Source organism: Sinohyriopsis cumingii, chromosome 17, assembly GCF_028554795.1.
Source record: "Sinohyriopsis cumingii isolate HCF-2022 chromosome 17, ASM2855479v2, whole genome shotgun sequence".
NCBI classification, from domain to species: Eukaryota; Metazoa; Mollusca; class Bivalvia; order Unionida; family Unionidae; genus Sinohyriopsis; species Sinohyriopsis cumingii.
This window is the reverse complement of record NC_142977.1, coordinates 63,878,836-63,892,814: the sequence shown is the minus strand read 5'-3', so window position 1 is coordinate 63,892,814 and position 13,979 is coordinate 63,878,836. Positions and strand designations below refer to the sequence as shown.

The 13,979-nt window shown below is 34.5% G+C and overlaps 1 protein-coding gene across 2 annotated transcripts in view; it reads left to right on the top strand.

The window, feature by feature from the left end:
* The first annotated feature begins 1,983 nt into the window (after window positions 1-1,983).
* Window positions 1,984-13,979, top strand: part of LOC149779108 (uncharacterized) — a 37,959-nt gene continuing 25,963 nt past the window's right edge. For both annotated transcript variants that reach the window (XM_089939664.1, XM_089939662.1), the window contains exon 1: window positions 1,984-2,247. In XM_089939664.1, coding sequence (XP_089795790.1) covers window positions 2,152-2,247 — 96 coding nt within the window. In that variant the 5' untranslated portion in view covers window positions 1,984-2,151. The remainder of the gene's footprint in view (window positions 2,248-13,979) is intronic.

Here is a 13,979-nt window from a genome sequence, read left to right as displayed (position 1 = left end):
TACATTGTAACGTGTTTAGGCTCGAATAAACAGTAACACAAGAAAGAGTGAAAACAACAAGATTTGAAAAATATAATAATTTATTTCCCTGGAAAAAAATTCTATAAAAATGAAAAAAGTATATGAACTTAGGATTTAGGAATCAAATCCAAAAATAATCCAGAGAATAATCCACGAATACAATTTTAGAAGTCCTGATAATAAAATGTTCTAATGATTTCAGGTTCGAGTCCCGAAAAAGAATCCAAGATGGAAGACGTTGACGTATGCTGTAACCAGTAGTGTGTTAAAGTCTAAATTTCCTTGTAGAAACAAATATCACTCCGGGTTTGGAAATCCAAATACATTGTTATAAGAGCTGTCTTTGTTCAAGAATTTCATATGAGCACACATATTTTCCAGAAAAAAAAAAGAATTAATCCCTTTGAATCCAAATAATTTGAAATGACTCCAAACGTCACAACAATCACTTTCTAGTGTAAGATCCCAACCGAGACTATTTTTCCAAAACAAAGGTTATATCGTATTCTAATTCGTAGTTTCGAAATCCTCAAGTTGTGAAATCGAAAGGGAGTCACGTGATCGTGTTTATAGCACGCATGCCTAACATGAGCCTGACTAAAACCAATAATTTTGCTCTAAGAAATAAAGTTTTAAAAAAATGTTTGCATTTAAAACCACGCAGTCTAATCACGATCTCGACAATAACCGATCACTTTAAAATAAACATAGAACTTATTCATTGGCTGATACTAATTTTATATCAAGGTTAGTATATAGGTCAACATTGGGGTTTATTAAAATGAACAGTCAAAGTCAAACTATTTTCTGGAAAAAGTATGAGTTCCTAGCAAACATTATTTTGACATATATTGAAATTAAAACAAATAAAAAGATATTAAAACTAACAAACAATTAAATTAGATATAATTAAAACAAATATACATAACAACATATCCATAGACATTGATTATTTCCAGAGCTTTGCGATAAGAATTGAACAAACATTTTAGAACAAGAAATGATGCAAAGGAATCCACATATGTTTTATGATGAACAGTGTTTTTTCATTTCATTTCTGAGGCGAATACATGTTTGAAAGGTGCATCATCTTCATGCCTTGTAAAGGGAGTGTTCATTGTTAAATCTATGAAGCATATAAATCGTAGCTCTTTGACCGTGGTTACACAGGTTTCATTTACTTCGCTCACACACATTCCTCGATAGATTTTCCACTGTTATCTTTCATTCACCGAGTTTCTAATATATATATATATATATATATATATATATATATATATATATATATATATATATATATATATATATATAATTTAAAGGATGCTAAACTGTGTTAGTTCTTTAATTTATTATGTGGACTTGTTTAGTGCTTGATTTATAAGTTATATCAGTCTGATTAAGCATTTGATGTAGTGGATAATATCTTCTGCAATGTAGTGTAATCTCTTTACAATCATAGCATTCTTCTGCATGACACAGAAATTTACAATTTACGTGTTAATGGGTTCTTTACTCCATTTTGGTTCTATCGTAAATTTACATTTGAATGCACAAATACATTTTCCATACCATGGATAACATCTGGGAAAATGAGCATCATTTAATGAAGAAAACAAAATTGTTACCAACCTTGATATCCTTACACGGTGCTTTTGGTGTCCGTTAAATTGAATATAAAACCCCAAAATTAAACGACACAAATGTAAAAATTCGCATCGATTGCTGATAAATGCTATAGCCAGCCGTTGAAAAATGTAAAGCTACCTCTTGTAGTATTAGTAGTCTTATACAGCGGATACATCTTACGCATGACTGCTCATACTACTTCTGTACTATTGACCGATATGGGTCATGTCCTGGATGATCCTGGGTGATACTTTTTATTTATGTAAATATATATATATAATGCTTGTCACAAATCAGCTTACAGAATCGAACTCCCGGAAAAACTCAAATGAGAGAGAGAGACAGAGACAGAGAAAAAGACAGAGTGTGTGTTTACGTGGCTTGTTACCAGAAAGGTCAATGATGTGCAAACGTGTCTTACTCAGCAAGTTTAACGCATATTCCTACCAAAACTCCAACCTTGGATGGTCATACGCGTGATCAGTAAATACTACTACTAAACCCATGGCTGAAGGATATAAGTTTTTGGGACGCTCTGGTTTGAAAGTGTCAAATATATGCTTGGGTACGATGACATTTGGTGATTCGCTTGGTTTCTCTGTAAGTATGTACATTATGCATGTTCAAATGAGTATAAATGTATACATGAGAGAGAATGCGTGGGTCTGTGTATATCGACGTGAGTCATGTACGTAATTGATATTTACATATCCACGAACACCGATTGATATTTTCTTTCATTAGAAAGAGTTCCAGTGCGGTTTCTGTTTGAAAATTGTGGTGGTCGATACTATCATTCATGTTCTTGTGAGGTCGAAGAACTTAATTATCAACCAAACTTACTCGGCTTAAGCAAGATAAGATAAGGCGATGATGAAGATCACGGTTTTTACATGACACCTACATACGACTTTGATTGGAGTATGCAACGGATCTTTCGATTCCATGCAGGTCTCCCTCTTTTCTTCAAAATACACTCGAGTATGTCTTCAGGGAGATAGTACTGCTGTATTACTTTAGGGAAAATCGCGTGTCCATGGGTTGTGTTTATAGGTTCCAACACATTATATACAGGAAATACAGGGTCCAGTTGAATCAGTGCTTGTCGGTGATACCATACATTGAAGTGTATAAGCCATTTGCATTAGGGTATGGTAAAATGAAAGCATCTATATTTAATCGCATTTCGTCTTCTTACTAAAAAGCAAATATCTGCCTAAAGCTGAAAATTCTTATCGAGATATAGAGATATAAATATTCACTCTTGAACATCATATATTCATATTAGGTGCCTTTATGACTTTCTTGTACTATTACATTTAAAACTGGGCTGTCGTGTTCTTTTCCAGGTAGTCCACTGGGGTACCATTTAATTTTAAAATTTATTGGACCTTGTTAACTTAAGGTAATATACACTAGATATTAATTTACCGAAGCTCTGTCCATTACACTTTCCGGTATCTGCCATATCTATTGATTTGTATCAGAAATAAGGATGAAATTTAATCCAAGTTGATTCATAAATGAAAGGTGAATATCAAGTTCAAAGTTCATGTATGTAGCAAAGGTCATATATATATATATATATATATATATATATATATATATATATATATATATATATATATATATACAAACAGAGAGAGAGAGAGACAGACAGACAGACAGAGAAGTATAAGTGTATAATTCTATAGACTTGTAAATTCTTTTATTTCTAGTTCCATTTTGAAAGTCATGGACAAGTGAGACGTTATTTCAAGACCAGCGATAAAACTAACATCGGTATTATATACCTATCATTACGTTGTCGTGGAAACTTTGCGAAATTTTACAAGCAAAACAGAGAGATACACAAGTGCGCCACATGCGTTATCTGTGCCCCATTTCCTCAGCTCTAGCTCGCTGGAGAGTCAAAATTAATATTCGCGATATCTTAGAGATCGCCTGGAAATATGTTCAAGGTCCTATTTAAAATAAATTTGAAGACTCTAAAACATGCAAACAAATACTGTCCAGGTTTTTTGTCCATAGTTCAATGTCGCGAGAAAATTAAAAATACTCTGACTATGCACCCCAAACGTTTACACATATATTAATTGAAATTGTATTGGTATCTATAGGAATATCACAATTCAACAGAAGATTATTCGCGTGCTGGATTTTTGACCTTCGCATCAAGGTCAGAACGATAACTAGGGAATTATAATCGCAGGTCCGAAAAGATATTTAAAAAATACAAAACAAACGAAATCAATTTAGTTTTCGGGTCGCGATCAAATGTATATTTTGGACAGGTACGTGCAATAGTTGGTCGAAGAATCTTCATCAGAAGTACAAATAATTCTTGATAGATTGAAAAGTTATCGAGCCTTTCGACAGTTTTAATCATATTTGTAAAATTGTCCAAGCAAATGAAGAAGGCCATAAACGGCTGGATTCAAACAGTAATAGTCGAATTATAAAAAAAAAATTAATTTCGTCTTCAGATTGGAAGATACAAAAGTTACAGACCATATAACTCTCGTGCTAACTATATTCTCTGTAACATGTATCAGAAATGGAAGATGGAAATCGAATTAATCCTGTTACGACGACAGAACTGGGAGGTTTATAAGAAAACAAACATCATACACTTTCTTCAGAATTTGAAATTTAAAGAAGGAAAGCTCAATATAATGACTCGATAGTATGAAACGTGTCTAATTCGTAAGTAACTTTAGTGGACAATTATATATATATATATATATATATATATATATATATATATATATATATATATATATATATATATATATAACAAACCTGTTGAACATATCTGAGTGACATGTGAGATTTTCTTGATTGACGACCATTGATATACATGCAGATCAGAGGTTTTAGCGTATGTTGTGTATAGGAAAAGTGGACATGAAATTTCTTTTCTGCCTGACTTAATATTACTGATATATTTAACACAAGAACTATGTTTAAATATAGATCTGCTGTTAATAAAAAAGATAATGCTTCTGTCAAGTTGCAAGGACTGGACGCATAATTATGTGAGGGAACCATCCTATATGGTGAAACATACGTCATGCATCACCGCTATCAAAAAGAGTTCTACATCGGACAACATCTGCTTTCTAAGGCGAGCAAGCGAATCGTACATTATTCAGTATGTACATTTATGAAGTGATTGATCGCATTCTAGCGTACAAGCGTATTTAGGTCGTAATTAAAGTACATAAGATCGGGATGTAAGCTCTCATAACTTGGCAACAGCTTTAACCCAGATACAAAAGTAGATACAGGAATAGCCAAAAGAGATATTAGTACTTTTATATACTTATACGTGGATGAGGAACATGGTGAATCAATGCACATAATAATAAAAGGTCCATCTTACAAGTACAGAGGAAGGACACGAGTACAAAGGATAATATTAAATATGTGTAAATCAAGAGATAAAAGGCGAGGAAAAGAAGGGGAGCTTATAAAAATTAAAATCAATGATGCAATGTCTCAACCTGCTTGTGCTCAAAATGTGTGTGTGTGTGTGTGTGTGTGTGTGAATTGGATTAAACGTAGCTTTTAAGATTGTTCACTCATATCGCTACGATGCCTACAGTGTGGCAGTTTATAGCGATGTCATGGATCGGCGCATCATGCCTTAGACATTTAACATCATGTCCCACCTAGTTACATTATCCTGACACCAGGCCGACCAGTCCTAAGACAAACCTTTTAATTCTGAACACCTAGCGAAGCACCTGTTAGTAGGATTTTGATAAGTCTTTGGCAAAACTTGGCCGGGGTTTAAACCCACCACCTCCCACATCAAAGAGTACTTATAATGGCAAAATAAGACTCTAAACCTTCTTTTATTTTCGAGCCATTTTCACCTTATTTCGTAATTGAATCGGTCTGCAAATAGTCATAACATTCCTTTCATGTTACTGAGTGTTTTAATTTTATTTTTTGTTTATTTGTTGTAAATAAAATGTACCTAGATCGGACCTCTGACAATCCATACATAGTGTGAAATCGAAAGCCGTGACAAATATAACCCTCAAAGGTTTGCAAAATCTTCATTGATTTGAAGTTCCTCGGATAACTCTTAAACATGACCATGTGATCAGATTTTATGATGAAACATTTATGGAGGATGACACAAAAAATAATCTGTACTATTAGGGACCGCTTGATTTATTTATTTGTTTCATGTGATTCAATATGAGAAGAAGAACCACTGGGACTTTGCTTTTTATATGCACATTAACTCAGGAATGCATCCGTGGAAAGAAACGGACACGTTTTAGACATGCCAGTCTAGAATCAAGCAATTTTTACAAGGACCGTAGAACTTAGTTTTAGACATAACCTTATTTCCGGCATTGCAGCTAGTCTGCTTGAATTGACTGTAAGTGATTGTTTATGTCTAGCATGCGTAGGCTCCTCACGCTAATATATGTTGAACACATCTGATATTTATGTGTGAACTTTTAAAAGCCCATCTTCCTCATAGAAGTCCTCGAAGCCGGCCGCGTTCGTCCAGACATATAATGTGGCTTAATATGGTTTTCATCGTGCTAGGGTCTAGTTAATGTCTATGCAAATAACCATCATGCTCAGAACGAGGCTTGCTATAGCTATGGAAATTGACTGGTTGACAGGCTAGTCGGTATTCTGTATTAAATACTAGATTACACAGAAACAACATTTTCATATTTTACGTTTTGGTTTGGATCGGCCACGTACTCTAGGTAGTATTAGTTCCCTCGTCTGTACGAAAATCTTGCAAATCGTCAAATTGTATCAAATATTCAATGCAAAAAGGTATCCTATTTTCCTGGATTGCACCAATATATTATACCATATACCGTTACGTGTTGAGGCTCGAATCAACACTAACACAAGAAAGAGTGAAAACAACAAGCTTTGAAAGAAACGATATATATATTTTCCCGGAAAAATGCTGTAAAAATGACAAAATATGAAGTTACGATTTTAAGATTCAAATCCGAAAATCATCTAAGAATAATCCACGAATAGAATTTTAGAAGTCCTAAAACAAAATGTTCTACTGATTTCAAATTCGAATCCCGACGAAGAATCGAAGATGGAAGACGATGACGTATGCTGTAACATGTAGTGTTTCTACAGTTCCTTGTAGAAACAAGAATAATCACTCCGGTTTTGGAAATCTGAATAAATGTTTTACAAGAACTGTCTTTGATTAAGAATCTCACATGACCACACAGTATTTTTCAGGAAAAAAGAATTAATCCTTTTGAATTCAAATAATTTGAAACTACTCCAAACATCAAAACATATAACTTCCAGTGTAAGAAAAAGCCACGCTACTACTGAGAATATCTCTCCAAAACAAATTTTATATCATATTCTAAAGTACAGAAAGGGGGTGAAGTGACCATGTTCCAGAACCTCGTAGAAATTATGTACTTGTTAAAGATAACATACACCCAGTGTGGCCCTGACAAAAACCAATCATTTTACTCTAAGAAATAAAAAACAATTGTTTGCATCTTAAACATGTAGTCCCGTCATGACCTCGACAACAACCAATCATGTTACAAAAATAGAACTTATTTACGTGGTTCCTACTAATTTTGAATCAAGTTACGGATCTAGATCAATAAATTTACATTACAATAGCATTAAATGTATTTTTTTAAAATTAAACTGACAAGCAATTAAATTGAAATAAATATATGTTAAATGAGATTTAATTAAATCAAATATATATAACAATACAAAGTTAATTATAAAATAATATATTTTTTGTTCTTCGCTTGTACACACACATTGATTTTGGACTTCGTGGAATAGATACTGTATGCTTCAGATGAACGAAGAAAAGATAGACCAAATATGAGACAGCCAAAGACAATGACTCTGTCTGTCAGCTCCGAGCTTTCTGCATCACGCAATAGTCTTGATGAACTAGATTGTTTCTGAAACTTGCCCCAGTGCAAGTTGATGAAGATCATTTAATTTTTGTTCTATAATACTCAACGGGGTGATTTCTGTTTGACGTCTTGTGAATAAATATTTTTAGGCATTCTTAAGATGAAAAATATAAAGTTCAGTAGCGAGCGAAACCAGCTCATTATTCCGGCAGCATATCGTTTGTGTGTCTGACATACATCACTTTATGTTGTTAAGATGTGATATATGTTCTCTTGTACATATTAGTTGCTTGGTCAAAATAATGTTCCTCATTTAAAATATGTTTGTTATATTGATTAGGAAATAAAACTGAAGTACTGAAGTTTTCGTTAACATTTATTGGTCTGTAAGTCCCGTGACCAAGCCTCTAAACAATGATAAACAAAACGAGGACGTACTCGCATTTCTATGTTCATTTTCGTAATGGATTATGCAAAAACACCCGAAGATCATGGCGGCGCCCAAAACTAACTTGTCGTGCCACTGTTTCCATACTGTTAGCAATATAGTTTAACACGCCTTGTGTTACATATATGTGTTTATCTAACCAACTCCCTATTAACAGGAATAAAAAGTATCCTTTAAATTCATAGATTGTATCAGATACTTTTGATGAATTTGGTTTCTATTTTATTCATTCCTGTATATGTATAGAAACTTTAAATAATAATGAACATGAAAGCTCCGTAATGGTTCTTCAGTTGTTTTGTATTATTCGTATAGCTCTTATAAACCAGTATAACCCAACTGTTACAATACAAAAACTATGTTAAAGTTTTATATTATATATTAATAAAAAGCATTTATCAAAAATTAAATCATATTATGTAACTCTCCCTCTGAAGACAAAATACCTGCGCATCTTTTCATATTTATTTTATAAACTTTCTATAACGGCTTAGCGAGTTGTTATTTCTTCAACATGCCCGCATATAAAGCCGATTGAATTCAGTTTATGTGTACTGAAATAGAACAAGAGTCACGTCAAATGTCTTATAGTAGCATTTTCCTTTGAATTCGCAAGGACATATATCCTTGAAAATAGTTTTCTATGCAATTCTTTATTGTATATTTAAATGTGGTTCGGAGCAGATTAGAAACACCGATAAATGCGAACAAGTTTGAAATTAGGAAATCGTGAACATACTTGCTTAAATAACAGGGAACATTTCAAGGCCGGATTGGAACTCGAAGCCGGGATCTCCTTAACTCTAGACTGGTGCTCTGCCATTTTAGTCTTTCGAGACTACAAGTTTAGGTGTACCCATTACAATTTATCCCTTCATGTTTGGGACACGTACCTGTGTCTCATTGTCTAAACTTCCACCTAACTGCGCCATCACTTGCCATTTCGTGATGCACACGTGTAGTAATATCAATGATAACAAACTTAGCAGAGAAAAGTTCACAACCGGACATAAGTTCGAACTCGGGACTTCCATAACTATCGTTGGGCGCTCTACCATTTGAGTCATCCTAACCGACTCACACAGTCCTACCCGTTAGACTTAAAGGAGAGCATGTTTACAATGTATATTTGTTTTGTTTTTCAAAAATTAAATCACAAGATGTTTACGCGTTTGAATGCAATCCCTCGAGTTGCTACAATATTTGGTCGTCTCATTAGCTAACGGTCATATTCATCGCGACGTGAGGAAAATTTCATGAGTAATGAAGCTACTCATAAAGAAGTTCCATGAACAATGACCTTGCTCATAAAAAGTGTTCTATCTAGAACGATCCTTATATCATGTTTCGGTGAATTGTTGGCTGTTTCCAGCAATGCTTTTAAGACATTATTGGCTAGATCATCCCTATATCATGTTTTGCTGAATTGTTGGCTGTTTCAGCAATGCTTTTAAGACATTATTGGCTATATCTTCCCTATATCATGTTTTGGGGAATTGTTGGCTGTTTCCAGCAATGTTTTTAAGACATTATTGGCTACATCATCCCTATATCATGTTTCGGTGAATAGTTGGCTGTTTCCAGCAATGCGTTTAAGACATTATTGGCTATATCATGCCAAATAAATTGGAATGAAGCATGTTTCCAATACACAGAGGCCTGAGAAGTTGTCAAAGCTTTAACCATTGGATTACGAGTCGGACGCTTTACGAAATGAATCACTTTGGCCCCCATGTTTTCATTCATAGAACCAAAACCATTTTATGTTATATGTACTCATTCAGGCTTGAATATCTACCTATGAAAGAAAGTTTAGAATAATTAAGCCACGTGACTTTTATTATTTTAAGGTTTTTCTGATTTAAATATTTTAAATTAACTTTGTGTAAAGTTTATTTTACTTTTTAATGGAGTTTTTTATGTAACGCGCATTTTATTTTGCAAGGTCTAAAGTTACAGCAGTATAATTCATAATGTACAATCACAAGTCAAAACGTCATTTGGACATATGTGACTGCAACCAACAATAACAATGACAATATAATATACATGGATTATGTTTTGAAAGATATGGAGGGATATTCATGCCTTCACTGCATCAGTGTGATAAGGGATATGATATGATATGATATGATATGATATGATATGATATATGATATGATATATGATATGATATGATATATGATTGATATGATATTGAATTGCATTGCTATGTTATGTTATGTTATGCTATCATATGCTAAGCTAGACTGTATCATGTTATATTATAATATATTGCATACTGTTATATCATTATATATAGTAAACAATAATGCAGTAACATCTGAGTTATACATTGTGTTGTCATGCAGCAACATATTCAACAACTTGATGACATACAAATTAGGGACAATAATTTGTTCTTCCTTTAAACAAATCTTAATCGGAGTCAATTGCGATACATTTATGACGTATTAGTTTGAACTAAACACAAAGATTCCATATTTGTAATTAAGTTGTTTCACTAATATTTCTTGAAAACAGCGTTGCTTTGAAATTAGAGTTGCCTTGAAATTAGATTTGCCTTGTTCCGCTTCATTAAATCTTGCCCTAATATCTTGTTTTCTAATTAAAAATTTGAAATCTCTATACCTATAATTTCTTCAGAGGTTTTATATCATTGTTTTCAAACAAAATAAAATAAAATTAGTAACAACAGTAATGAAATTGCATATGGCAGTTACAAAGAACGTGCAATATCTGGATACGCACAGAACCGAGAACTGTTCCGGAATGTACTTACTTCTGTCACTATTAGTCGATTTTTCAATGACTTGAAACTTTTTATAAATACAGTGTCTGTGTGTGTGTTTGTGTGTGCGTGTGCGTGTGTGTGATCTCTATTCTTAACGTAGTTCTAACGCGTTTGGTCATATTGCTACGATGCCTGCATTATCGCAGTTTAGAAGGATGTCTATGACTGGGGCATCATGCCGCAGACATGTAGCATCATGTCACACTCATTCACAATATCCTGACACCAGACTGACCACTTATAAATTGAATCTCTTAACGCTAAGCGCCGTGCGAAGCGCCTGTTAGTTCAGCTTTTATGTCTTTGGAATGACTCGGCCAGAGCTTGGACCCGCGACCTGCCGCATTCCAGGCAGACGCTTTAACCACTTTGGACATTTCAGAGATCGTGCGCATAGTAGTTGGTTCAGCACATTCTCAACGGTATAATAGATGTATTGCCAAGACTAGTCAAATTTTAAAATGAAGTGACCCTCGAACACAAAATGATGAGGTTTGTTCGCTTGTTTAGAACGTCACCTATTGCCCAAAAGAAACAAATGATGCCAAAAACGTCAAATTGGGCTCGCATGACAGCAGCTTTGGTAAAAATTCATCCTGGCAAGCCCTTAATATCAACGTCTACCATAAAAATTACTCATCATCTCAAATGCATTTTTTTTCATGACAGAATATAATTCATTTTGTACTGTCCCAGTTTACTTTCTATTTAGGGCAATTACATTGCGCTGGTTCCTATAAAATGCATTTAAAAGAACGATCGATTTTACAAGTATTTTCATTACCCTGTGGAACTGAGCGAAATATTCACTTTATTGTTTGTGTAAGAGATAAGTTAAATAAAATCAGACCTTTGAACGATAAAAACTATCGTAAAACCGTTGATGAGGAAGAGGAAGTTCGTTTGAGACTAACCACCAATCACAACAACTTGAAGTCTCCTGCCTAGATCGAAATTGGTACACCTGCAAAAAGGTTCCCACAATTTTTCATGCAATTCAACACGTCCAATAATACAATGACAAGTTTGACATCATCGACAGAGCAGCAACTCTTCCCATCACACATGGTTCACATTCCAGAGGTAGCGGACAACGTAGAACATTTTTATTGGGAAAATACATGTTTAGTACCAGACAAGGTATCATCCAAAGTAACAAAGACCAAGATGAATTATGCTTAGACCGTAACATTGTTGAAGGTCGAACATGTACCGAGAAGTATGCAGCAGAATGGAAACGATTGTGGGAGAGGATTTGAAAATCGGACAGAAACAAAATCACATCAACAAATGACGCAGAACGACGTACACGGCAAGCATTTCCAAAGAGACCGCGTGTGGAATTACTGAAATGCAGAAACGCTCAAGATATATTGGCACCTCGTTATACATTGACCGTATATCCTAAAGTCGGTCGTATTGATTTCATGTTTGGAGGACATAGTTTCGCAGAAGGAACACACGTCTTTGTTTATCACCATCAAGAGTATCTTGATGCCTTTACAAACAGCGCACGATTTAGATGTCTTGGGTGTGGATATTACTGGAAGAAAGTTTACCATGAATTATGCATTCAGGTTCAAAGCATTCGTTGCAGAGAGAGATGTCTTGGGTGTGGATATTACTGGAAGAAAGTTTACCATGAATTATGCATTCAGGTTCAAAGCATACGTTGCAGAAAAAGATGTCTTGGGTGTGGATATTACTGGGAGAAAGTTTACCATGAATTATGTATTCAGGTTCGAAGCATTCGTTGCAGAGAGAGATGTCTTGGGTGTGGATATTACTGGAAGAAAGTTTACCATGAATTATGCATTCAGGTTCAAAGCATTCATTGCAGAGAGAGATGTCTTGGGTGTGGATATTACTGGAAGAAAGTTTACCATGAATTACGCATTCAGGTTCAAAGCATTCGTTGCAGAGAGAGATATCGTGGATGTGTATCTCCCAGACCTTGCATTGCTGAAGACAACGACAAAATTCCTTGTGTTACTTGCAAGCAAAATTGTGTCGTCCAGCAATAACCTCGCAGGAAACAATCACAACAACAACAACAAAAGAAAGGTGCTTGCAAAATATAGTAAGTTTGCTTCACTTGTAGACATATTGTTTGAACCAAACGTCTCATGCTTGGCAAGGAAGGAACATCGTTGTGATAAAATCGTAAAATAAATCATCTGTGTTATAATTAAAAATAAGACGAAGCCAAATAATTATTAACGGATGACTAGAATATAAAAACAAAACAAGTGGTCATTTTCTTTATTGACTTTGAGTATTTACATGAAACTGAAATTCACATCCATACTTATTGTGCTTGTCACAAATGGATACCAGAATCTATACTGGTCATTGTTCAGAACATTATAAGATTCTATGAGGACGGCAAAATATTTAAGGTCCTCTGTCTGCATGGATTCGAGTCAGAGGCTCGGCTAGCGTGGGTACGTAGTAAATCCTGTCAGTAGCTTCTCGTGGGTCGGTGGTTCTTCCCGGGTTCGTCCAGCACCAGTTATACTGGCCGCCATGTATAGCCTATATTGTGCTGAAAAATGGCGTTAAACCATAGAACAACAACAAGGACAAGCAAAATATTTCGTGACTCTTGTACTTCTGTTGATTTTGCTGATTAGACCCCATCACCGACACTTGCAGCTAAGAAGAAACATAGCTTTACGGGATATGCTACAGCTATGGTTCACTGGATTTAATGGATAATTTCTTTTGAAGTATTATTCAAATCATGGCATAGAATATCCAATTGCACCATGACTTGAACTAAACTCATTTACATTAAAACAAACAGTTTCGTAATTCAGTGATCATTTTGGGTTGCCTTTGATTATAATGCCTAAATCGTTTCGAACGACAGAGTTCGCTAAGATCATTTTCCACACCTTTTCTATACCAAGGCTAATCAACACGTAGTGCTCTCGCATTGCATGACGTTTCGTTTGCACCGTACGTGTGCTGAAATGTAAAATCAAGATCAACCTTTTAGCCACGATGATCACAATCAATCCCTTTCAGAAACGCAAGTAACTGTTTTATTTTTTCATTTTATCGATCTTCGACACGAGCCATTAAACGTACACAAAATTTGGCATTTTACTACCATAGAACAATACCGATAGAAGGACTAAATCTTTAGTGAATGAATTTGTTTTCAAGATACGTCTAT